The 27,303-nt window shown below is 40.1% G+C and overlaps 1 protein-coding gene across 3 annotated transcripts in view; it reads right to left on the minus strand.

Moving 5' to 3' along the window:
• usp43a (ubiquitin specific peptidase 43a) overlaps nucleotides 1–27,303 on the minus strand; it is a 264,050-nt gene that overhangs the window by 19,977 nt on the left and 216,770 nt on the right. For 2 of the 3 annotated variants that reach the window (XM_062026994.1, XM_062026995.1), the window contains exons 12-13: nucleotides 10,899–11,018; nucleotides 1,825–2,074 (exon numbers count right to left, since the gene is read on the minus strand). In XM_062026994.1, coding sequence (XP_061882978.1) covers nucleotides 1,825–2,074; nucleotides 10,899–11,018 — 370 coding nt within the window. The remainder of the gene's footprint in view (nucleotides 1–1,824; nucleotides 2,075–10,898; nucleotides 11,019–27,303) is intronic. The other variant, XM_062026996.1, reaches the window with a different exon arrangement.

Genomic DNA, 27,303 nt, shown 5'->3' on the forward strand with positions numbered 1-27,303 from the left:
AGATGCAGTCAAGATGGAAGAACTCGGATAACAGAGACTCTAACCAGGAGGACATTTGACTTGGATACACAGACGCCTGTAGAGAACTGGGACAACACAGACTCTTACCAGGATTACTTTGATTTGGATGACAAAGACGCAGACGTGCTACTGTGAGTATGCAGCTTTGGCTTTTTTTTGCGTATGTACGTAACTTTTTTAAAATATATAAGCTTTATGAACCTTGGGTTAGGTGAACGGTCTTTTGGGCTGAGTGATTGTGTGTGTTGATCATGTGTTTGAATTGTATTGGCGTGTTCTATGGAGCTAGGAGCTAGCAGAGGAGCTAGGAGCTAGCATAACACGTACCGTACCGTACCGTACGTGCGCGTCACGTACGTAACTTTTTAAAAATATATAAGCTTTATGAACCTTGGGTTAGGTGAACGGTCTTTTGGGCTGAGTGATTGTGTGTGTTGATCAGGTGTTTGAATTGTATTGGCGTGTTCTATGGAGCTAGGAGCTAGCAGAGGAGCTAGGAGCTAGCATAACAAACACGCAGGTGTTATTATGCAGGATTAATTTGTGGCATATTAAATATAAGCCTGGTTGTGTTGTGGCTAATAGAGTATATATATGTCTTGTGTTTATTTACTGTTGTAGTCATTCCCAGCTGAATACCAGGTACCGTGAGTATGCAGCCTTGGCTGCTAAACATTCGATAACTTGACCGTATGTGCGCGTCACGTACGTAACTTTTTAAAAATATATAAGCTTTATGAACCTTGGGTTAGGTAAACGGTCTTTTGGGCTGAGTGATTGTGTGTGTTGATCAGGTGTTTGAATTGTATTGGCGTGTTCTATGGAGCTAGGAGCTAGCAGAGGAGCTAGGAGCTAGCATAACAAACACGCAGGTGTTTTTATGCAGGATTAATTTGTGGCATATTAAATATAAGCCTGGTTGTGTTGTGGCTAATAGAGTATATATATGTCTTGTGTTTATTTACTGTTGTAGTCATTCCCAGCTGAATATCAGGTCACCCCCGGCTCTCACAGCATCTTCCCTATCTGAATAGCTTCAACTCCCCACTAGTCCTTCACTTGCACTTTACTCATCCACAAATCTTTCATCCTCGCTCAAATTAATGGGGAAATTGTCGCTTTCTCGGTCCGAATCTCTCTCACTTCATGCGGCCATCATTGTAAACAATAGGGAACTTTGCGTATATGTTCAACTGACTACGTCACGCTACTTCCGGTAGGTGCAAGCCTTTTTTTTATCAGATACCAAAAGTTGCAATCTTTATCGTCGTTGTTCTATACTAAATCCTTTCAGCAAAAATATGGCAATATCGCGAAATGATCAAGTATGACACATAGAATAGATCTGATATCCCCGTTTAAATAAAAAAAATTCATTTCAGTAGGCCTTTAACATAAACAGCTAATGGCTAACGACTAGCAGAGACTAGACCAGAGAATGTTAAATATTAATTACTAACAGTTCAAAATGACAAAAAAAAACACAGATCTTAGGATGTGTACATATAGATAGAAATGTTAGCCAGTTCCTTCTCTTCAAATGGTGAGTCATTTTATTTTATTTGACTTTTATTCAGCAGTGGCTAACCTCTCTTTAAACGTGAATGGCCGTTTCAAATGTGACCTGTACGACATTGACAGTTAATAGAGATTCAACAGTTTGGACAGTTGGAGCTTGCTGGTAAATCAATGAATTCATTTTTATATTTCTTGCTATTCCATTGATTGTGTTGGAATCTGGAGTCCCTGCTGTATAGCTGTCATCCTAGTATGGTTTAAAAAAGAAAAGAAAAGAGCACATACCAGTGTAGTGTCCTCCATGCAGTCCTCCGTGATGATTGCACAGAGCGTAGAGGTCATACAGAGAGTCATAAGGGAGGGCCAAGTCAGCAGACGGGTGGTTTTTCCCTGAGGCTTTAGGCCAGGATGTGGTCCAGGACCCGCTGTTCAGGTTGCGCATACTCTGGCTCCTCTTCACCACATGGGGGGCCATGTCCAAGCCAGTCAGGGGGAAATGCACCAGTGTTGATAATTTGTTCCTGCGCTCACCCACCTGTTTTTAAAAAACAAACAAAAAAAACCCCATGTTTTTAATTATGTGCTTTTTGCATGACCCAAATGAGTGGAATACAACATCTATATTACAAACCATACCCTCACTCGGATATTAAGAATCCATTTTGATGCGGATGTTTTTTTTCTTGTAGATGCTTTTAGATTTTGGTTCACTTATTTAGCTAAAAACGTAAAAGTGGACAAATATTAATCTGACTGAAAAAGCAACATTTGGCATGTAACTCTAAAATTGACTTTTACTGCATTGCGTAGATCTGTACTTCCTGTTTCACACCAACTCGCTCGTCAAATTCAACCAATCCACGCAAAATTATGCACAGCCTCGCAACTTTGTCCAATCCCTGTAATTTCCTCGCACATTTTGGCCAATCATCAACATTTTGGCCAATCAAAGTTGTCCCGACAGCACTCGAACGCAACGCAACTGTCTAACCAATCAAATGTCTCCCTGCGTCGCCCCACGTCTTCACTTCCTTGTTTACATTCATACTCATTTGTTATTCATCATTCATTCATTTTACCAACATCACTGCTTAACATGTAACCAATGTTCAGTTTCACACCGCCATCTTCGTCTAGCTACTGCCACTGGTAAAGTTACTAAACATGTCACACCTTAGTAAATCAAAAAAATCGGGGATGCCTTTGAAAGATGGAGACGATTGAAGGCAGAGAAGGTTTTTTCATCTGACGCCAAACTTGCTAATTTCCTCCTTGATAGGTAAGTAAGGCATTTACGTTTTCTTATTACTTGTAATAAATATAAATGGACATTTCGAATGTAAACTTTATTGTCCAATACAGTCTATGATCTTGTCTAACCAAGCTAGTATGTTCGTGCAACGAATGCTTAGCATGCTAGCCCGGTCGATGACACATCGACATACAGGCTAACGGGGGAAATATATGCCCGTTAGCCTGTATGTCGATGTGTCATCGAACTGACAGGGCAAAATATACTCTCGACGAATAAAACCTATGTGGATTAGGGTAGTGTCAGTGCCTATTTCGTTCTCAATATGCTGATACACTGAGGAAATGGGTTCCAACATTAGCACGACTGTCATGGCAATTTGAAACGTATGGAGACAGCCAAATCACATAATATAGGAATTCCTCATTCTTGTTTGCATATTGTGGACTACATGTACCAAGTTATATGGCAATCTAAAACGTTTGAAACAGTAGCCTATAGGCATACCTTGGTAAAATGTCTCCTCTTTAGTTTTGGGCGTACATTCGGCAGCTAAGAATGCTCTACTTATTTCAACCAGCATAACCACTGCTAGTGTTGGTTGTAGTTCGTTTTAGTCTTTGTTTTCTGATAGTACTGACAATAACCATATGATTGCCATTTGTTGTGATATTGTACACAGCTATGATGTACTTCTCCCTAAAAATAGCCTAATATCTGTGTAAAATGTGTTGGTTAGAGATTTGTTATTGACAAAACGCTTGTCTATTCAGCTATTATGGTCCCAGCACCTCAACCCCTTGTAAAAGGCAGTGGAAGGTTGAAGTTCCTTGGGAGTAGCCCGGTCGATCAAACTGGATTCGGCTGCGTATCTGGCAACCTCTTGTGTGTGATCTACTAACACTGCGTGTGCAACTGACAAGTGGTGCAGACCGCCTTATTTAAATGAGAATGTTTGCGTGCATACGGGGCTTTTACCACAGAAACGATCATTTTCTACACATTCATGTTGTCATGTTCCTACTGTGTGCGATGTGTTGAATCGGCGGTACACATCTACAATCTGTAACACCTTTTCTGAATCGCAATGTAGACAACAGAAACATATGCACATGACACTCAATTCTGTGCGCGAGGCTGTGGATTGCATCACCAGCGCGTACGTGCATCTAGAATGACTCAAACGCGAGAAAATGCACAATGAAAGACATATTTTCATTGTTAGAAATATATTATAGTAATATATTTCCTATATATTAAAAAAAAAGAACATTAAAAAATCATCTAGTAGCTATAAAATTATAAAAGGAAATTGCTGAATAGATAATCTGTCCATAATATTTTTTTATTTCTGACCGTCCAAAATGTTGACACACACATGTAGGACGAAGGATTCTCGTCTGTCTGTGCCTGTGCAGCGCGAGCACTGATCCTGCAGCCGTGTGTGGAATTGTCAGTTTGCACGTCCTTCTGACACGTGCTAAATAATACGAAAAACTGTGCTCGCAAAACGGTGATGAGTGTTGATTAATCACATTGCACGTTCAAAATCATTTTATTTCCATCTTCTCTTCCCGGCATTGTGAACGTTTTGATGATCCGCATATATTTTGCATATTAATGAAGACAGAGACGCAAAATGGATTGCACACCCTATTCTGCTCACTTAACAGACGTAGTACACTTTGCACACGTTTAGTAGTGGTGTTAATCTTTAGGCACCACAGGATTTGATGTGGTTCTTGGGAGTAACGATGAGATTAAAAAATCGATTCTCGATTCAAAACGATTCTTGATTCAAAATCTATACTTTTTTAATAACATTGGGTGCCAGTTCTATGATTAACTACATTCCTCCATGAAATATAACAGATCTGATACAATTCTATATTACTTTAAAGAAAACTGGTTTTGTTTAACAAAATGCTTCCCGAACATTTAATAAAGTCAAATACAAGTAAGGCAACAAGAGAACTTCTCTTTTGTAAAGTAAATTCGATTTGGGCATTTACATCAACAATATGATTTGTCTGAGTGGCTGAACAGGACAGATTGAAAAAAAAAAAAAGTTAAAAAAAAAAAAAAGATTTTTGATTTTTTTAAATCGATTAAGAATCATTACAAATAAGAATCGCAAATAATCTGAAAATCGATTTTTCATTTATTTTTTACACCCTTCACGTGTAGTAGCTCGGCTTTGTGTGTGCTATCAGGTTTGCATTTTTTTTTAGTACACGCAAACCTTTAGTAAATCAGGCCTTTCGTCTCCCCAGTTTCAGTTACTGAATCTTCTGGATTACTTCAAACCATGCTCCCCTTTATTTGCACGTTTGTATTTTCTTTTCCAGCTCTGGCCATTTCCTGTGCCCTTTTTCTCTGCTTGCACGTCAGGTAACTCTGCCGTGTCAAGTAAGACTGTTTAGCTGCGATTACCTTTACAGTTGAATGTTTTGGACTGTTTTTGCACGGTGCTTCCTTGGTTCTTCTTTTAGCTAGCCACATGTTTTTGTGCTGCTAAATACGTTTCAATCAATCCATCAATAACAATTTAATCACGAATGTCTCAAAGATTTTCATAAGCCACAACCACATCCCCTGATCTGAACCCAGGTTTGCGATAAAGACTATCTGACCACTTCTGCCTCCGCATCTCGGGAGCTGTACTCAACCCAATATTCATGCTCATCCTCTGTCTCATCATAATAACTTTGTTTTTGTCAAATTCTTTGAAAGCCTTTCACGCTGTTCATGGTTCGCAGTGGGGTTTAGAGCAGTTTGGTTTTCGAGCAGTTTGGTTTTCGTGCTCACCAATCCCCTGATGCAGGTCTCTGTGTACTTAAGGAACATGTTAAAAGCATGCTCAATGTTGGAGATGTCTTCATGGAACTAAAGAAAGCCTTAGATACTGTAAATAACAACATCTTAAAAAACCCAAAACCAGTGAAGTTGGCGTGTTATGTAACACGTAAACAAAAACAGAATGCAATGATTTGCAAATCCTTTTCAACTTATTTTTTATTGAATAGACTGCAAAGACAAGATATTTAATGTTCAAACTGAGAAACTACATATTTTTTGCAAACAACCATTAACTTAGAACTTAATGGTAGCAACACATTGCAAAAAAGTTGGCACAGGGGCATTTTTACCACTGGGTTACATGGCCTCTCCTTTTAACAACACTCAGTAAACGTTTGGGAACTGAGGAGACCAATTTTTTAAGCTTTTCGGGTGGAATTATTTCCCATTTTTGCTTGATGTACAGCTTAAGTTGTTCAACAGTCCGGGGTCTCCGTTGTCGTATTTTACGCTTCATAATGCGCCACACATTTTCAATGGAAGACAGGTCTGGACTACAGGCAGGCCAGTCTAGTACCCACACTCTTTTACTACGATACCACACTGTTGTAACATGTACAGAATGTGGCTTGGCATTGTCTTGCTGAAATAAGCAGGGGCGTCCATGAAAAAGACATTGCTTGGATGGCAACATATGTTGCTCCAAAACCTGTATGTACCTTTCAGCATTAATGGTGCCCTCACAGATGTGTAAGTGCTTTCTCCAGATTCTCTGAACCTTTTGATGATGCTGTTCTTAAACTGTTCGACAATTTGCTCACGCATTTGTTCACAAAGTGGTGACCCTCACCCCATCCTTGTTTTTGAATGACTGAGCATTTGCTGCTTGCACTAAGCTACTTTTATACCCAATCATGGCACCCACTTGTTCCCAATTGGCCTGTTCACCTGTGGGATGTTCCAAATAAGTGTGTGATGACCATTCCTCAACTTTCTCAGTCTTTTTGGCCACTTGGGCTAGCTTTTTTAAAACATGTTGCAGGCATCAAATTCCAAATGAGCTAATATTTGCAAAAAATAACAACGTTTACCAGTTCGAACATTAAGTATATTTTCTTTGCAGTGTATTCAATTGAATATCGGTTGAAAGGGATTTGCAAATAATTGTATTCTGTTTTTATTTACGATTTACATAACGTGCCAACTTCACTGGTTTTGGGTTTTGTACTATCTTGGTTATCTTATTTGAATATTTCCAACAAAGTCCTGTCATGGTTTGACTTATTTATTGCATAAGAAACAGTACGTTTTAGTGGACAATGTAAAATCCCCATCCTTGGACTGTGACATTAGCTAGATTCGCAAAAACCAGTTCTCGGGACGCAGTTCTAAGAACTACCACACTCGAGTTTAGTTATAGTAACTACCCTTCCCCATAGGGACTTTTCCGTTTCACGTTCGCACATGGCTGGGGATTCTGGGGACCTTGGTAAGAAACATGAGTGACGCATATCCGCCTGCGACCTGTGACATATTACTTTAGCGTCTCATCCACCACTGCAAAACAGTCAACAACCCACTCGCGAAAACTGAACAGAGAAACAACACAAGCAAGAATGGAGACATCGAAGGCTACTGTGTTCATCATTGTCTGCTTGCAAGGAATAATAACAATGGGTGGTAAAATTGGGCATCTAATAACGTTAATGGAAGAGCACAACAAGGGAGTAAGGGCACGAAGAATCCAGCGACAGGCGATAATTCTTCGTTTCATGCAAGACGAAAGGATAACAACGCGTTGCAGACAAAGAAGGAGACAACTAAGTCACTTGTTATTATTAATTACCATATGTGCTGATTGTATAGGCGTATGTATCCTATAAGTAAACATTCAAGGCGGTATTTGACTGTTAGCATTGAGCAGATTACAAAGTGTGGATATTTTAGACCAGTGGTTCTTAACCTTGTTGGAGGTACCGAACCCCACAAGTTTCATATGCGCATTCACCGAACCCTTCTTTAGTGAAAAATAAAATGTTTTTTTTTTCAAATTCAAGACAAAGTTATGTTTTTGGTAACACTTTAGTATGGGGGAACATATTCTAAGTAACAAAGACTTAATTTAGAGTTATTTGGTTAGGGTTAGGGCCAGGATTAGAGGGTTAGGGCCAGGATTAGAGGGTTAGGGTTATAATAAGGCCATGCCGAATAAGGCATTACTAAGTACTTAATAATGACTAGTTAAGAGCCAATATGTTGCATGTTAATGAGCAACTAATTAATGGTGAATATGTTCCCCATACTAAAGTGTTACATGTTTTATTACTGGTGCACAAAATGAACCGTGCATGAACATCACCTTGTTCAAACAACAAAACCAACATAGTGCATAAACTCACAACAAATTACACACTGCAAATCAGTCAGCTGTTGCCGTATCCGTAATACGCCGATAGGGAGAAGTTTTTATTTACACGATTAGTCGGGTGTGTTTTGACCTCCGCCGAACCCCTGAGGCCGACTCACCGAACCCCTAGGGTTCGATCGAACCCAGGTTAAGAACCACTGTTTTAGACGTTATGCATTGTGTAACACGCGTATTCTCGTAGTATTTCAGATGTTGCTGCTACTCATTGCACAACACTCCTCGCTGTCCGTCTGGGTCCGGACTAAAGCAGACGACTGGTGGAGAAGGGTTGTTCCTAGTTTACAGATGAGCAGTGGGTTGAAAATTTAATTGCTAAATTAATCAATTATCCATTAATCGCTGGCTGTGTCCATTTTTCCTGTTGCTGTTGCGATCTAGTAAACAACTCTGTGGGACTTTTTAAAAATGGCGGGTCTTTTTTGGGGCTCGGACAAGCGCATATCCGGCAAGGGGCGTAGCTCGTCAGTTCAGCCAATTGCCAAACACCTACGTATTTCAGTTCCTATGAGACTCGGTTTAGACCCTGCCTCAGAGTAGGAACTAAACTGGCTCTAGGATCTGAGGGCCGTAGTCCCTAGTTCCCGTATGTCGGAACACGACGAAAAACGGCCCAGGACTAAAATGGTTATAGGAACACCAAAAAGTCCCTACAGTCGGAAAACGACTATTGGTGTTCCACATTGATCAGTCCCTGGGCCAGTTCTTTTCTCTATGTATATCAACACTTCACCTGAAGTGTGTCATAATTTTTACAAACTGACTGATGACGCATTCGTATACACCCACGCAAGGAATGTTCATGAAGTGGCTTGTACCCTCATCTATGCCCGGTCCACAATACACAGACTGCTTACGCACGCCTGTCTCCGGTGGAATTCAAAGAAAACAATGTGCATGTTTTTTTCTAAACGTCAGCAGGAGACAACGCAGTCTAACATTTTTCTGAATGGAGAGGAGCTTGATGCCGTCAACGAGTGCAATTACCTTGGAGTTATTTTAGACCCAACATTATCCTTCAAATACAATATGAAAAGGTGATGAGCTGTCAAATGCCATTTGCATAACTTTCGTCACATCAGAAATACTGTGGCTCAAGCTGTTTCTCACACTTTTATGTTTGAAGAGCTGGTCTCTTGCCTGTCTTGACACATTAGCACTCAAAGTGTTTGATAAAATAAAACCCTCTTCCTGCCACCATTGTCAGATTCTTATAAATAATAATCTTACAAACTTTGAGAACTTGGTCAAGCTAAACACAAACCTGTTCCATTTATAAGGTACTTCATAATCTTGCTCTGCCTCATCTGACGGATTTTATAGAATATAAAAACAAAAATGACTTTCATAGAATCACCCGGTCCTCTACTAGAGGTGGATGAGGTAATCCTATATAGGCTTTTGGTCAAACTGACCTGTCAGTCTGGGTAGGGAACATGTGGAACGATCTACACTACCGTTCAAAAGTTTGGGGTCACCCAAACAATTTTGTGGAATAGCCTTCATTTCTAAGAACAAGAATAGACTGTCGAGTTTCAGATGAAAGTTCTCTTTTTCTGGCCATTTTGAGCGTTTAATTGACCCCACAAATGTGATGCTCCAGAAACTCAATCTGCTCAAAGGAAGGTCAGTTTTGTAGCTTCTGTAAAGAGCTAAACTGTTTTCAGATGTGTGAACATGATTGCACAAGGGTTTTCTAATCATCAATTAGCCTTCTGAGCCAATGAGCAAACACATTGTACCATTAGAACACTGGAGTGATAGTTGCTGGAAATGGGCCTCTATACACCTATGTAGATATTGCACCAAAAACCAGACATTTGCAGCTAGAATAGTCATTTACCACATTAGCAATGTATAGAGTGTATTTCTTTAAAGTTAAGACTAGTTTAAAGTTATCTTCATTGAAAAGTACAGTGCTTTTCCTTCAAAAATAAGGACATTTCAATGTGACCCCAAACTTTTGAACTGTAGTGTACCTCAAGCATTACATTAATATATCCCACGTACAATGCTTTTAAAGAGGAACTGCACTATTTGGGGGGAATTTTGCCTATTGTTCACAATCCTTATAAAAGTTATATTTACATCTAACACAATTTCCCAACTCATATGGAAACGGGGTTTGTACAACAGGAACTTGCCTTTAAAGGAGTTTGCTGCAAAAATGTTTCTCTCAAATTTTGAACTAAACTCTGTGTCATTCCTGGGCCGCCGTGTGAATAGCCCGGCTCACTGTGAAAGTGATGCATGTGAGCTCGCAGGTGCTTATTGCGGCCTTCCTTCTACACATAGGCAGAGCACAGCACATGTGTGAATGTATACCAACGTGCGAACAGCAAGTCAAGCGCAAGAAAAGGTTTCTCTTTTGTTATGCTCTGCCGCACCTGATTGCAAAAATGAAGGATTGTATATCTAAGTTGAAAAAAACTTCTCCAAACTGGACTTTCAGACTAAACAACAGGGCACATACTTTGCATACAAATAAAGGGAAACCCACAAATGTTTTTCAGTTTTACACAAAAAAAGGGATTTAGAAGTATTTATAGTGCTGTCAAACTATTATTTTTTTGAAATCAGATGAATCACACTTTTAAATTTGGATGAGTCATAATTGATCACAGGTTATTATTCGCTTACATAATTTAATTACATTGTTTGTAATTAATCACAATAGCCTAATGCATTAAAATTGACTGTGCTATTGAATACATTATATTTCCCAATTTCAAGTTGATACTCTAAAGGAGTCCGTGCCTCACCCGCCATGAACCTCACTGCACATCACAGTGGAAATGTTATGGATTTTAGTCTGTGATGCTTTTATAAATGTGCAATGAACTGTAAGAAGTCTCTGGCAGACGGCCCCTGCTGTTGGCTTACCTGTCGGAAGCGCTTCAGGTGCAGAATGAGTATGTCAGGAAGCGTCCAGAGGCTCATCTTCACCATTCCCTGCTGCAGCTGCTTGCAGTGAGGACACTTCCAGGCGTCATCTGGGGCGAGCTGGAAGTATTTAGGCAATGTCAGAGTTTTTTCCCCTGAATGTGCCTTTATACGCCGCCTTAATGACAATGGGGTGTCAAACTAATTTCATTGAGGGCCACATTGGAATTATGGCTGACCTCAGAAGGCCACATGTAACAATGAATACAGTATATATAAACATAAACACATAATAACCTTGTTATACAATTTGCAAAGGCAAACTTTTTTTTTTTAATAACCCAAACTACAATGCTTAGAACATCAGATAATATTAAAGTGTAGAACATATACAGTTGCATGTGCAACATTTTTCTGTCAAAATTGAAAGAATAAATACATTTGGCAAAAAATGGCTTTTTATAATTTCCAGCCTTTTGCAGGCTACATTAATTATGTAGTGGGCCACATACAATGATGTGGTGAGCCACATAAAATTATGTAATGGGCCACATCAAATAGGGTAGTGGGCCACATAAAATTATGTGGTGGGCCGCTTACAATGATTTTGCGAGCCACATTTAAAATATGTGGCCGGACACATAAATGCCATGATGGATCACATAAAATCATGTGGGGGGCCACAATAAATGATGTGGCGGACTACATAAAATGATTAAAATTTATGGGATGTGCCACTTTAAATGAAGTGGCGGACCACAATAAAATATTGCGGCCCACATAAAATCCCCTGAAGGGCCACATAAAATGATGTGGTGTGCCACATTAAATTTACGTGATGTGCCACATTAAAATGAAGTGGCGGCCCACATACAATTACATGAAGGGCCACATAAAATGACGTGGCGGACCACGTAATATGACGTGGCGTGACACATTACATTTTTGAGACGTGCCACTTTAAAATGCAGTGGCGGGCCACGATAAAATAATATGTCGGACCACATAAAATGTAGTGGCGTGACAGATTTGGCCCCCGGGCTTTGAGTTTGACACCCACGCAATAAAACCATGATGCGTAATACCAAATTCTGAGTCAAATAAAGTACCGATCCAATAATATGTCCCCTAAGAATAAATGAAACTTACATAATAGGGCAGTAATTCCTAAAAATGTTTATATTTTTACAAAGATAAAAAAGACAGATTTCCAACCATAGACAAAAAATCACATGCCTGGTATAGAAATAGATTATGTTTCATAGTTAGATTTTTGCTCCTATCTGGTTTTTGTGGTAAGATCTAGGCCCCTTGCGTACTCAGATCGGTCGCACTGTGTTTGCTGCACAGTAGCCATGTTGGTTTGTGGCCCACCACGTCGTTGACTTCGGTTCTAAAGTCACATGACTGAATACAACCTATTTGTACACTAGATGACTAGTAATAATTAATTCAAACAATCCATTTGAATTTATTGGAATTGTACGGAAAGTGGATCAAGTTTCTTGACAATTAAATGTACAAAAACTGCCCTCTACTTCTTAACTGTCGACTTCTTGTACTGCCTTGCTCATTACTAACCCCGCATGTTGCTGCACCACAGCAACACTTAGCAGAGCAAAAAATGCAAAAGTCGTCCTGGTATTACAATCAGCCTTAGACGTAGCTTAAAAAAATTAACAAAACAATATCATGACACAAAAAAACGACATTGTCTCGTTAGAAAAAATATCCCAATTTATTGCTAAATCGATATTTTCTTTCCAGACCCTGTGAGTGAGACTAATATTGTCTTCCTCAGGGGTGTCCAAACTTTTTGACTTGGGGGCCGCATTGGGCTAAAAACATTTGGCCGGGGGCCGAAAGTCGACTGCACGTGATTTCCTTTTTTTTTTTAAACAGTACAACACTTGCATCTATTTGTTGGTATTTTTAAAGGAATTCCAAGTTGATCAATATTATGTTTAACTTCAAAAATAAATCAATCAAATTAAACTTCTTAATTTAAGTACTTTATGTTTGTCATGGCATGCCATTCCACCCTCTCAAACCTGACCTTCTGACAAAATGCAGCATTTTGCATGTGTTAATCATGAAGCTAACCTTTCCACCAACAATCAGTGTGTGTTCTGTTGCTATGGTTACAGTAAATGCCAAGCTCAAATAGATCATCAAGACTTATTCAAACTCGGACTTGGGTAAAACGGAGAACCGGAGAACAAGTTTGGATTGAATCTGCTTGAAGAGAAGAGAAGTAGATACTAGTATATGAGTCATTTCAACACAACTGGAGCTGTTTTGTGGGCTGCTTTGACGCTCAGTAGGTTGTCGTCGCTGTCTGTGTGAAGTTTAATGACTGTCACCCACGTCTCCCACCCCTTGTGTTGAAAGCAAGTCTAACTTCCAGACAAGTACAGTATTCTGCAGGATATGCAGAACAGAGTATTCTGCAGCCAGATGTGTGGTAGCACAACTTACGTGTCATATAAGAGTATGATATACATGGACACATATGTATGTGTGTATATACTGTATCTATTAAGTGGTAACTCCAGTTTCCATATGATTAGTTTTTTGACGGACATTTTTACCCCAAATTCGCAACGGATTCAGTATGCCGTTTCGGTTTCTGTACGGCCAAAAATTGCGCGTAACAAACTAGTCCATCTGCCCACGTTTCATCGCACAAAATAATTACTGCAAACCATTACTTTGTGGCACTAAACCTGCAAAATACTTGTTCTTTTTAGGTTTCTCTACGTTTACAGTTTCATACTTAGCACTATTTTCTTACACTTTATTAGGTATTTCTTACACCTTAAAGAGGTTATTGTTAAATGTTTATTGTGATTTTAGAATTTTGTTTACATTGACTGATTGCTTTCCATGCTTGTATTGATATTTAATCTGCTTTCTGCCTTGATAGCTGGGGGGGTTATATTCAGAGGAAGGTTACATTTGAAGTAAAAATGTTAACATTTATTATATTTTTGTCCTCTATATTTCTATAGGTCATAAAAAATATCAATAATTATCAATCCATCCATCCATCCATTTTCTACCGTTTGTCCCTTTCGGGGTCGCGGGGGTTGGAGCTGGAGCCTATCTCAGCTGCATTCAGGCGGAAGGCGGGGTACACCCTGGACAAGTCGCCACCTCATCGCAGGGCCAACACAGACAGACAACATTCACATTCACATTCACACACTAGGGCCAATTTAGTGTTGCCAATCAACATCGACCAATTTTAAAAGCATACAGTGATACAGTTTTCAGCCTTACTATTTGGTTACGTTTTTCCCAATTGTGACGTCTGTGGATTATCCATAAACGGTACAAATGTACCCAGAGTGCCTTGCGCGTCCGCCATTGTAGTCCGAAGCTGTAATCAAAAACCTCGTTCTTTCTCTTGTTGTGGGGCAGATTGGCTCATACATGCACATGCATCCTCCGCTGTTGCCGTTTCTAATACAAAGTAAAAATCTGTCAGTAGACTCGTTATGGAAGCGCTAAAAACTACAACAAAGATGGCGGGTGTCAGAAAAATTGTATGTAAATTATCAAAAAACTTTCCGTTCTCTAAGTTCCCAATGAACAGACAAGAGGTTGTCTTTGTTGCACCAAGCAAAGGCTTGGAAAATTCCATTGTGTATGATGGGAGGAGACGGGATGGGGGTTATCTATTGTCATCCAAGACCTGCCCAAACTGAATCAAGGACCAGGTGCAGAAACCCGAGGCATCTTTTTCTTTTGTGTTAATGTGACCGAAAACAATGACTGTTTACATACTCCCCATTCCTTTAGAAACAGCTGTTGTTATGTAAACAGGGAAAGTCCAAATAAAAAAAGGTGGCGTACAATCTTTCTCCAGAGCTTGGGTGACAGGTCGACACGTTTCTCCTCAATTGAGCAAAATTAAATTCTGCCTCTGTTTGATTCTTTGCTTCTTGTCTTGTTTAATAGATGTCATCAGTGTTTGAACCTGACAGCGGGGAGAAGACCCACTGACATTTGGGGCTGGGTAAAAAAAAATCAATTTAATCAATTATGGATTGATATATTTTCAGTTCCAACAACAAGCCCTTTGGGACAAAAAACAAACAAACTGAGGGACTTGCTATCATTACCACCCGATTCTCAGCGGGCCATCGCAACCTTTGTTGGTAAAGATTTTTGCCCACGTTTGCCGGCTACAAGCGAAATGAACCACTCTATGTTATGATTATGCAACGTAAACATCTGACGAAAAATGTTTTTTTTATTATATCTTTAACTGAGAGTCTTGTAGGATGACTGTTGATGTTATGCAGGCTCACTATGAAGAAAGGACAGCAACCGTGAATTGGCAGGTACTTGTGTTAGCAAATATCCTCGCACACGGCACTATCGTCAAGTGCACACAAAAAAACCGCAAAAGCACTCTCGGCCTTTATAACAAAATCGCTGTGCGTTGTTACGTCCTATGTGACTGCGCTCACACAATAAAAGGCCTCAACAAAAATGTCTTAATGCAGTCTGCAGTGATGGAATGGTGCAATACAAGTACACTCTCATGTGCAATTCCTTTTTTCAAAATTGCACTTTTGAGACACTCTTGTTTATCGTTCAAGTTTAAACTGTCCAAAGTTGTTTATGATGAAGAGAAAGAAAATGAAGTAAATTTCTAGGGGTGTGGGAAAAAAATCGATTCAAATTCGAATCGCGTTGTGCGATTCAGAATCGATTCTCATTTTTAAAAAATCGTTTTTTTTTGTTTTTTTTTAAAAATGTGTTTTAATTAATCAATCCAACAAAACAATACACAGCAATACCATAACAATGCAATCCAATTCCAAAACCAAACCCGACCCAACAACACTCACAACTGCAATAAACAGAGCAATTGAGAGGAGACACAAACACGACACAGAACAAACCAAAAGTAGTGAAACAAAAATGAATATTATCAACAACAGTATCAATATTAGTTACAATTTCAACATAGCAGTGATTAAAAATCCCTCATTGACATCATTAGACATTTATAAAAAATAAATAAAAATGAACAATAGTGTCACAATGGCTTACACTTGCATCGCATCTCATAAGCTTGACAACACACTGTGTCCAATATTTTCACAAAGATAAAATAATTCATATTTTTGGTTCATTTAATAGTTAAAACAAATGTACATTATTGCAATCAGTTGATAAAACATTGTCCTTTACAATTATAAAAGCTTTTTACAAAAATCTATGCTTGCATGTCAGCAGACTGGGGTAGATCCTGATGAAATCCTATGTATTGAATGAATAGAGAATCCTTTTGAATCGGGGAAAAAAATCGTTTTTGAATCGAGATTCGTGTTGAATTGAAAAAAAAAAAAATCGATTTTGAATCGAATCGTGACCCCAAGAATCGATTTTGAATCAAATCGTGACCCCAAGAATCAATATTGAATCGAATCGTGGGACACCCAAAGATTCACAGCCCTATTAATTTCTATTTTGCAACAGAATTGAAAGCGTGGATCGAATAGAATCATAATGAATGAAATTGGAACCTTAAGAATCGAAATCAAATCGTTTTATCATGCAAAACAAACTTTTCTTACCTATTGGCACCTGATGTTGTGCATTTGGTATCGGCATAAGTCCCGAAAATGTGAAATCAAAGCGTGAAGGCATTGCTGAGATATTTATAAAAAAATCTTGCCTTCTTATCTATTTCCTCCAAACGGTCTGTTTGGAATGTGCACTATTGGTGATGTCACCAATTTGGAACATTTTCAGACGATTATCCATATATGGTATAAATCTGCCCACACTGTTAAGTGCACGTCCGCCATTTTTAGTTAATGTGCGCACATCTGTAGTTGAGACGACAAAATGGCTGAAACTCGACTTGAAGAACAAAAATGCTGTTATTGGTTGCATTACCCAACACAGGACACTGTTCAAACCTCCAGTCTCATCTGAAGAAGTAAGAAGTGCCTTACTTTGTAACACCAGGTGTAGGTGACGAACCCCAAGATGCAGAGAAGGCAGGATTGGTGCAGGAAAACATGATTTAATGTTAAAAATAAACAAAAACACAAACCAGGAACTAGGAACAGGCAAAATGGAAACAGGAACCAGAAAACAGAAAAACTGGAAATAGCTAACAGGATCTGGCTAACAGGAAAACAAGGAGCTAGGAGAACGCAAACTACAAATAGCTATCAGGAACAGCTTACCGCTATGACGACAAGTAGTAATGACAATCACATCGACAAGGACAGGTAGACAATACTCCAGCACTGACTGGAGTGCAAAGCAGGTCTAAACAATTAAACAAGGCGACTCGGTAAAGAATCTGGGTATTATCTTCGACCCAACTCTCTCGTTTGAGTCACACATTAAGAGTGTTACCAAAACGGCCTTCTTTCATCTCCGTAATATCGCTAAAATTCGTTCCATTTTGTCCACAAGCGATGCTGAGATCATTATCCATGCGTTCGTTACGTCTCGTCTCGATTACTGTAACGTTTTATTTTCGGGCCTCCCAATGTCTAGCATTAAAAGATTACAGATGGTACAAAATGCGGCTGCTAGACTTTTGACAAAAACAAGAAAGTTTGATCATATTACGCCTATACTGGCTCACTTGCACTGGCTTCTTGTGCACCTAAGATGCGACTTTAAGGTTTTACTACTTACGTATAAAATACTACACGGTCAAGCTCCTGCCTATCTTGACGATTGTATTGTACCATATGTCCCGGCAAGAAATCTGCGTTCAAAGAACTCCGGCTTATTAGTGATTCCCAGAGCCCAAAAAAAGTCTGCGGGCTATAGAGCGTTTTCTATTCGGGCTCCAATACTATGGAATGCCCTCCCGGTAAAAGTTAGAGATGCTACCTCAGTAGAAGCATTTAAAGGCCTACTGAAATGATTTTTTAAAATTTAAACGGGGATAGCAGATCTATTCTATGTGTCATACTTGATCATTTCGCGATATTGCCATATTTTTGCTGAAAAGATTTAGTATAGAACAACGACGATAAAGATTGCAACTTTTGGTATCTGATAAAAAAAAGGCTTGCACCTACCGGAAGTAGCGTGACGTAGTCAGTTGAACATATACGCAAAGTTCCCTATTGTTTACAATGATGGCCGCATGAAGTGAGAGAGATTCGGACCGAGAAAGCGACAATTTCCCCATTAATTTGAGCGAGGATGAAAGATTTGTGGATGAGTAAAGTGCAAGTGAAGGACTAGTGGGGAGTTGAAGCTATTCAGATAGGGAAGATGCTGTGAGAGCCGGGGGTGACCTGATATTCAGCTGGGAATGACTACAACAGTAAATAAACACAAGACATATATATACTCTATTAGCCACAACACAACCAGGCTTATATTTAATATGCCACAAATTAATCCTGCATAATAACACCTGCGTGTTTGTTATGCTAGCTCCTAGCTCCTCTGCTAGCTCCTAGCTCCATAGAACACGCCAATACAATTGAAACACCTGATCAACACACACAATCACTCAGCCCAAAAGACCGTTCACCTAACCCAAGGTTCATAAAGCTTATATATTTTTAAAAAGTTACGTACGTGACGCGCACGTACGGTACGGTACGTGTTATGCTAACTCCTAGCTCCTCTGCTAGCTCCTAGCTCCATAGAACACGCCAATACAATTCAAACACATGATCAACACACACAATCACTCAGCCCAAAAGACCGTTCACCTAACCCAAGGTTCATAAAGCTTATATATTTTAAAAAAGTTACGTACATACGCAAAAAAAAGCCAAAGCTGCATACTCACAGTAGCACGTCTGCGTCTTTGTCATCCAAATCAAAGTAATCCTGGTAAGAGTCTGTGTTGTCCCAGTTCTCTACAGGCGTCTGTGTATCCAAGTCAAAAGCCCTCCTGGTTAGAGTCTCTGTTATCCGAGTTCTTCCATCTTGACTGCATCTTTCGGGAATGTAAACAAAGAAGCGCCGGCTGTGTACTGTTGTGGCTGACTACGTTCGAAAAATACGTCCATTTCGCACCGACAACTTTCTTCTTTGCTTGCTCGGCTTCCTTCTCCATAATGCAATGAACATGATTGAAACAGATTCACGAACACAGATGTCCAGAATACTGTGGAATTATTAAATGAAAACAGAGCTTTTTCGTATTGGCTTCAATGTGGAAGGCATACCCGTGTTCGCCGGTCTACGTCACGCGCATACGTCATCCTCAGAGGCGTTTCCAACCGGAAGTTTAGCGGCAAATTTAAAATGTCACTTTATAAGTTAACCCGGCCGTATTGGCATGTGTTATAATGTTAAGATTTCATCATTGATATATAAACTATCAGACTGCGTGGTCGGTAGTAGTGGGTTTCAGTAGGCCTTTAAGTCTCATCTTAAAACTCATTTGTATACTCTAGCCTTTAAATAGACTCCCTTTGTAGACCAGTTGATCTGCCATTTCTTTTCTTTTCTTTTCTACTCTGCTCCCAACCCGGGGTGGACCGCTAGCCTGTCCATCAGATGGGGACATCTCTACGCTGCTGACCCGTCTCCACTCGGGATGGTTCCTGCTGGCCCCACTATGGACTGGACCTTCGCTGATGTGTTGGACTTTCACAATATTATGTCAGACCCACTCGACATCCATTGCTTTCGGTCTCCCCTAGAGGGGGGGGGGGGGGGGGGGGTTACCCACATATGCGGTCCTCTTCAAGGTTTCTCATAGTCATTCACATTGACGTCCCACTGGGGTGAGTTTTCCTTGCCCGTATGTGGGCTCTGTACCGAGGATGTCGTTGTGGCTTGTACAGCCCTTTGAGACACTTGTGATTTAGGGCTATATAAATAAACATTGATTGATTGATAAATAGCAGCTGGCTGATTGACACCAGGTTTGGCCAGGTGCCAATCAGCCACAGCTTAGGGGACACAGCACTCAGAGAGACAAACAGGAAACTGAACCAAAATAAGAGTGCTGACAGGAATAAACACAGAGGAAAAACTCAAACTTAACCAAACTGTCAGGGACAAGCCTGACACTTTGAACTTTTTTGTGTTGTGGCAATGTGCCTTCAACGGTGAAGAAGGCGATTTGCGTGTGCGCCAAGAGTCCTGCTTCAACTACAAACATTCATAAAAAGATTGATTTAAAAAAAAAAAAACTTTTAATGGCGGGCTTGGTGACTACTATGCATGGTAATTGGAGGACACAATGAAAAGGTAAGTAATAACAGTAGGTGAGAAATGTGTGAAAGATTAGTTTGCATTGTTAGCTCAAGTTGTTGTATAGCTAGCTTAGCCTTCAACTGTACGATAATAGCATCACAGTCCTTCGGCAAAATAAAGAATGATTTTCCAAGAACTACTTTCAATTGGTTCAGTGCCTACTGTGTTTGACAAAGGACAAGTAAGTTAAATCATTTGTTGTTACGTTCGCGATGCAGCTTGTTGCGTACCTTATAGCCTTGAGCCTCTGTTGTTTAGGTAGGCAGGTCTTTATTGTCATTGCACAAGTACAACAAAACTTTGTTTTCAGCACAAAGCCGTTTAAAGGCCTACTGAAACCCACTACTACCGACCACGCAATCTGATAGTTTGTATATCAATGATGAAATCTTAACATTGCAACACATGCCAATACGGCCGGGTTAACTTATAAAGTGCAATTTTAAATTTCCCGGGAAATAACCGGCTGAAAACGTCTCGGTATGATGACGTTTGCGCATGATGTCACGGGTTGAAGCAGACATTTTGGAATAGCACGGTGGCCAGCTTAAGTCGTCTGTTTTCATCGCAAAATTCCACAGTATTCTGGATATCTGTGTTGCTGAATCTTTTGCAATTTGTTTAATGAACAATGGAGACAGCAAAGAAGAAAGCTGTAGGTGGGATCGGTGTATTAGCGGCTGGCTGCAGCAACACAACCAGGAGGACTTTGAGTTGGATAGCAGACGCGCTATCCGACGCTAGCCGCCGACCGCACCAATGATCGGGTGAAGTCCTTCGTCGCGCCGTCGATCGCTGGAACGCAGGTGAGCACGGGTGATGATGAGCAGATGAGGGCTGGCGTAGGTGGAGAGCTAATGTTTTTTAGCATATCTCTGTCGAGGTCCCGTATCTAAGTTAGCTTCAATGGCGTCGTTAACAACAGCATTGCTAGGCTTCGCCAGGCTGGACAGCATTAACCGTGTGGTTACAGGTCCAGGGTTTGGTTCTGTGTCTCCTGATAGTAGAAGTAATAATAGTATCGTTGATCTTCGGTCTATCCTTCCAGTCAGGGGCTTATTTCTTCTGTTTCTATCCGCAGTTAAGCACGATACTATCACGTTAGCTCCGAAGATAAAGTGCTTCACCGATGTATGGTCGTGGAGATAAAAGTCACTGTGAATGTCCATTTCGCGTTCTCGACTCTCATTTTCAAGAGGATATAGTATCCGAGGTGGTTTAAAATACAAATCTGTGATCCACAATAGAAAAAGGAGATAGTGTGGAATCCAATGAGCCAGCTTGTACCTAAGTTACGGTCAGAGCGAAAAAAGATGCGTCCTGCACTGCACTCTAGTCCTTCACTCTCACGTACCTCATCCACGAATCTTTCATCCTGGCTCAAATTAATGGGGTAATCGTCGCTTTCTCGGTCCGAATCGCTCAAACTGCTGGTGTAAACAATAGGGAAATGTGAGGAGCCTTTCAACCTGCGACGTCACGCTACTTCCGGTACAGGCAAGGCTTTTTTTATCAGCGACCAAAAGTTGCGAACTTTATCGTCGATGTTCTCTACTAAATCCTTTCAGCAAAAATATGGCAATATCGCGAAATGATCAAGTATGACACATAGAAGGGATCTGCTATCCCCGTTTAAATATGAAAATCTCATTACAGTAGGCCTTTAAGATTAGACAAACAAACAGTGTACAATGTTACAGAACAGGAACGCTGATGGCTCGCCAGAAGGCGCTCCGTAAAAGATGGGAAAAAGGTAAACACTGGGGGAGGATGAGTAAAAAAATGCAATCTAGACTGGGCTCCTAATGGGGCCCAGTCTGGAGTGGGAAAAAAACTCCATAGCAAAGCACCTATCGTATTTTTCGGATTATAAGACGCAGTTTTTTTCATAGTTTGGCCGGGGGTGCGACATATACTCCGGAGCGACTTATGTGTGAAATTATTAACACATTACCGTAAAATATCAAATAATATTATTTATATCATTCGCGTAAGAGACGAAGCAAATGGCAGCAATCGTCACTCACACATCAAGCAATAAGAATTCGGCGGGGGAGGGTCATGGCAGAAGTGCATTGTGGGTCATGGGATGCTAACTGCTATATGCTATATGCTACTGCCGTAGCTATTAAAATGGATCACATCAACATTGTCGGTAACTTATAAAAACTGAGAAGGACTGAACAAAAATGGCACCGAAAAGGAAATCATATACTGCAGATTACAAGCTGGACGTAGTGAAATATGCAGCAGAGAACGGCAGTCGAGCAGCAGAAAGAAAGGACATACCAGAGGCGACACCGGGGAGGAAGATTTCATGGGATTTAGCGATCGTGAGTGACAGATTGTTTGGTAAACGTATAGCATGTTCTATATGTTATAGTTATTTGAATGACTCTTACCATTATATGTTACGTTAACATACCAGGCACGTTCTCAGTTGGTTATTTATGCGTCATATAACGTACACTTATTCAGCCTGTTGTTCACTATTCTTTATTTAATTTAAATTACCTTTCAAATGTCTATTCTTGGTGTTGGGTTTTATCAAATACATTTACCCCAAAAATGCGACTTATACTCCAGTGCGACGTATATATGTTTTTTTCCTTCTTTATTGTGCATTTTCGGCCGTTGCGACTTATTCCGGAGCGACTTACAGTCGGAAAAATATGGTATACGTATTACAACACACAACTCAAGACTTGCAACAGAGGGGAGGGAGTGGGGGCTACGGTTGCAGGCTGCAGCTCTTCAGGCACTGCCCAGCCGTCCATCACCCCTAAGGGATTCACGTCAAGGGCGTTGGACCACTTGAAGCAGCCATAGAGCGGACTCATTTACATGATATAGAATAACGAAGCCTTTTATTGTCAATATACACATGTATGCGTCCAGGATCTAGCATGACAAAGTTAGACTCGCTAGAAGTTTAACCTTAGCCTGCCTGTATAGTTCTAGACCTGTACATCAGCCGGGTTTCCTTCCTCTCTCTCGTCCGCCCACATCGCCTCCTTCCTTAGAGCCGACAACAAACCACGGTGAGCCGCTGATCTCGCTATATTAAGTTAAAGTTAAAGTACCACTGATAGTCACACACACACTAGGTGTGGTGAAATTATCCTCTGCATTTGACCCATCCCCTTGTTCCACCCCCTGGGAGGTGAGGTGAGCAGTGAGCAGCAGCAGTGGCCGCGCTCGGGAATACATTTTGGAGATTTAACCCCCAATTCCAACCTTTGATGCTGAGTGCCAAGCAGGGAGGTAATGGGTCCCATTTTTATAGTCTTTGGTATGACTCAGCCGGGGTTTGAACTCACGACCTACCGATCTCAGGGCGGACACTCTAACCCCAAGGCCACTGAGATCATCTGGAATGTCGTGTTGTGATGAAAGTCACTCAAAACAGTTGGCTGGTGGCGCGTCACCGATGTCCGTAGTGCACAATAAAAGCAAGAAAGCTAAAAAACTTCAAAAAAAAGCTGACGGGCGGGGGTGGTGAGGAGAGAATCATTTGCATCTAACAACTCCGCCTCTCAAAACGAACCGTTTTGTAAGGGAGCAAAAAAGTAGCTTTAAAATAGGCCTGTAAGACAAAATCTATGCACATTTTTCACCAAAAAACCGCCATTACATGTTACGTAGACCACAATGAAGTGTCTTAAATGTAGAATAAAAATCATGATTTGACCCCTTTAAAGGCCTACTGAAATGATTTTTTTAAATTTAAACGGGGATAGCAGATCCATTCTATGTGTCATACTTGATCATTTCGCGATATTGCCATATTTTTGCTGAAAGGATTTAGTAGAGAACATTGACGATAAAGTTCGCAACTTTTGGTCGCTGATAAAAGAAGCCTTGCCTGCACCAGAAGTAGCGTGACGTCACAGGTTGAAAGGCTCCTCACATTTCCCCATTGTTTACCCTTTGTTTCCTTTAAGGAAACTGGCCATGATACCCAGCCTCATTGACATTAACAGCTGTGGCTGATTGTGGCCGCATACCAAGTATGCTCAAGAAAAAAAACAAGGCAAGACTAAGAATAAGGAATGTGATGAAGTGTGAAAGACTCTAACAAGCCGGCCACTGTTGCTTGGAAGAAAATATTTCCAATTTAACACATCATGAATGCCTGCGACTGTGCGAAATAAATTGTGGCAGCAGTTTATGTCCAAATATGCACTCTCCAGGTTGTAAGTTTGATACAAAACACAACCTGCAGGGACAAGTATTGTTACTATATCATTACACAACATGGCCTTGGCCTTATACTGTGTATGTGTGTATGTATACAGTATATACATATACCTATCAATGTTCCCTCTAATTGTTCTTGTGTGTGAGCAAACACAAAAACTCCCTGAGCATTCAGTGGAGCACATAAATAAATAAATGATAAATGGGTTATACTTGTATAGCGCTTTTCTACCTTCAAGGTACTCAAAGCGCTTTGACAGTATTTCCACATTCACCCATTCACACACACTATCACACACTGATGGAGGGAGCTGCCATGCAAGGCGCTACCAGCACCCATCAGGAGCAAGGGTGAAGTGTCTTGCCCAAGGACACAACAGACGTGACTAGGATGGTAGAAGGTGGGGATTGGACCCCAGTAACCAGCAACCCTCCGATTGCTGGCACGGCCACTCTACCAACTTCGCCACGCCGTCCCCCACATGTGAGCAACATCACACGTGTCAATACCAGCAGCACACCTGTCTCAAACCAATCTTTTATTATAACACTCAAATGACAGGGGTCATTTTCATGAGATTATTTTGTAATATTAGTGATCTGGCCCACTTGTAATGAAAATAAAATAAATCTTGTTTTTCATAAGCTATGGATTAATATTGTACAGTATGTCTGGGTGGGGGTCCTGCTTTGGAAATCATTTGTACCCCTTTCAGAGATCACATTTAGTTCCCCTTAAACATCCTCATGTTGCACAATGAAATGTAAGCATAGGATGAAGTGTGCATTCCTCTAACTTTCTCTAGTAACAGCATTCCATGATTAATATAAATAAATTAACATTAATAATAAATGACAGTAGAATAAGCACACATATGACTGAGGAGTCATAGTGTAACTTTGTGTGGTGTTTGAGTTGTCCGACTTTTTGTGTGGCCATAAACGCACCAGTGGCTTGGTGCTATGCGTGTTGGTGACAGATGACAAGTTGGTTTTGGCCTGGTTTGTACGGCAGAAAATGACTAGTTTTTCGAGATAGAAGTTTTTTACTCGTGTTTTGGTGTGGTTATGGCCGAATATAAACAGTTTTGCTCAATAAAGTGATCGATATAATTCCTGTCCTCGAAGCATCTCGATAGACGTTACAATAATTGAACAGTGTTCAATTAAACGGTTCGGGCCGCTTGTTGTCACTGTCACTCAGAGTTGCATTGCAAAATTATACAGAATAAATGTGTTTATTTTGTTTAGAATTCAGATGGGATTTGATTTGGTGCGCAGCATATTTTTGCTGTGCGCAGAGGACACTTGAGCAGTGCGCAATTGCGCAGGCGCGCACCTTATATATATTTTCTTCAAGCTCAACACTGTACACTAGCTCTCTCTTCTGTGGGTACTAGTAATATAGACCTACTTCATTAGTTAGTGTCAGGCTTGAACAAACTAAATCCCATCGTCCACATTTTAGTTCTTACTCAGCATGATCATAATCATGTTTTTTTATTTGTGTATGCTTAACATGTTACATTAAACAGTATTGCATGTGTCATTTCTTGACTGAACTCCAGACAGATATTGTTTCATCGCACAATATTGTTTCTTAACCATTTGCATGACGGCTGCCCCAAAATATCTGTTGCTCAGCTGAGGTCCATATGGGCCGCAGTGGTACTCAGTTGTAATACACTTATCCACCACTTGTGGCAGTAATGACAATATTGAACAAACAGAAGATGTCTGGAGCTAAAGTCATAAAGAAATCTCGTAAGCACAAAAAATATGACCAAAGTGGTGAAGTTGTATTTTAATTTGCACTTCAATTTTATTGACAGTTTATTTGATAAACATTCATTATTCATTTTGTTTATTTACTTTAGCAAAACAATTGTATGCACATTAACTTTTTGTCAGTTACTTTCGAGTCATTTCTTATACAGTACATTTGGTTAGTACTTATCATTCTAATCAGCCTGGCCTAATCCTAAGGTTTATGTGTTAAATTAATAAATACTTTTCTTTGTGATAAGCACATGATTTCAGATCATTTGACAAGGTTGTAAACTGTAAGTTGGTTAGATATAACTATTGAATATGATTAAAATCTACAGTAAGATTACTAATTCAGTGTTAATATTTGAGTGGGCCCGGAGCCCCGAAGTAAAAAAAAAAATTAAGACCCTCTGGTCTATATGCAGTGTAAAGCCACTTGTAATATACTAATCTTCAGCACAATGACGGGGGGAAAAAGTTTATTCCAAGTATTATTATCACTGGATGACTACAGGAAAAGGAATGTAACACACACACACACACACACACACACACACACACACACACACACACACACACACACACACACACACACACACACACACACACACCGAGCAGGACGACTAAAGCTTCAATGTAAAGGAGGGGTGATCAATTCAGATGTCGATAAAAGATAAAATCAATATTTGTATTTTTTTTATTATTACAAAATAATGTTATGGTCGTTTTTGTTATTTTTTTTACAAACTCAGGGAGTATGTCTTTGGATATACGAAAGCTTTGAGGGCAAATTTCAAATGACTGAAATGGCAACCAAAAGTAGTTTTTGGCCTTGTTCACACAGCAGGTCAATTATGATCTTTTGCCCATATGTGATGTGTATCGGATGTTTTCACGTCAATGTGAACAGTACAATACCACATTTTTACCCGACCCAGGCCTCTTTTGTATGTGCATTAAATCAGATATGGAGTGTACGTAAGTTTACATTTACATAAGTTTTGGTTGATACTACAAATTCTGGTACAAATCCAACACCAAGTCGTTACAGGATCATACATTGGTCATAATTAAAGTTCTCCTGTGTCCAGAGACGTATTTCCTGAGTTTATAAACAATAAAAAATAACAAAAGATTTTGAGATAAGAAAAAATGGTGATGTAATCATTGTAGTATCGACTATGTACGGCTCCTGTACTTGGTATCGTTACAGTTG

The sequence above is a fragment of the Entelurus aequoreus genome, linkage group LG18, assembly GCF_033978785.1.
Source record: "Entelurus aequoreus isolate RoL-2023_Sb linkage group LG18, RoL_Eaeq_v1.1, whole genome shotgun sequence".
Lineage (NCBI taxonomy): Eukaryota > Metazoa > Chordata > Actinopteri > Syngnathiformes > Syngnathidae > Entelurus > Entelurus aequoreus.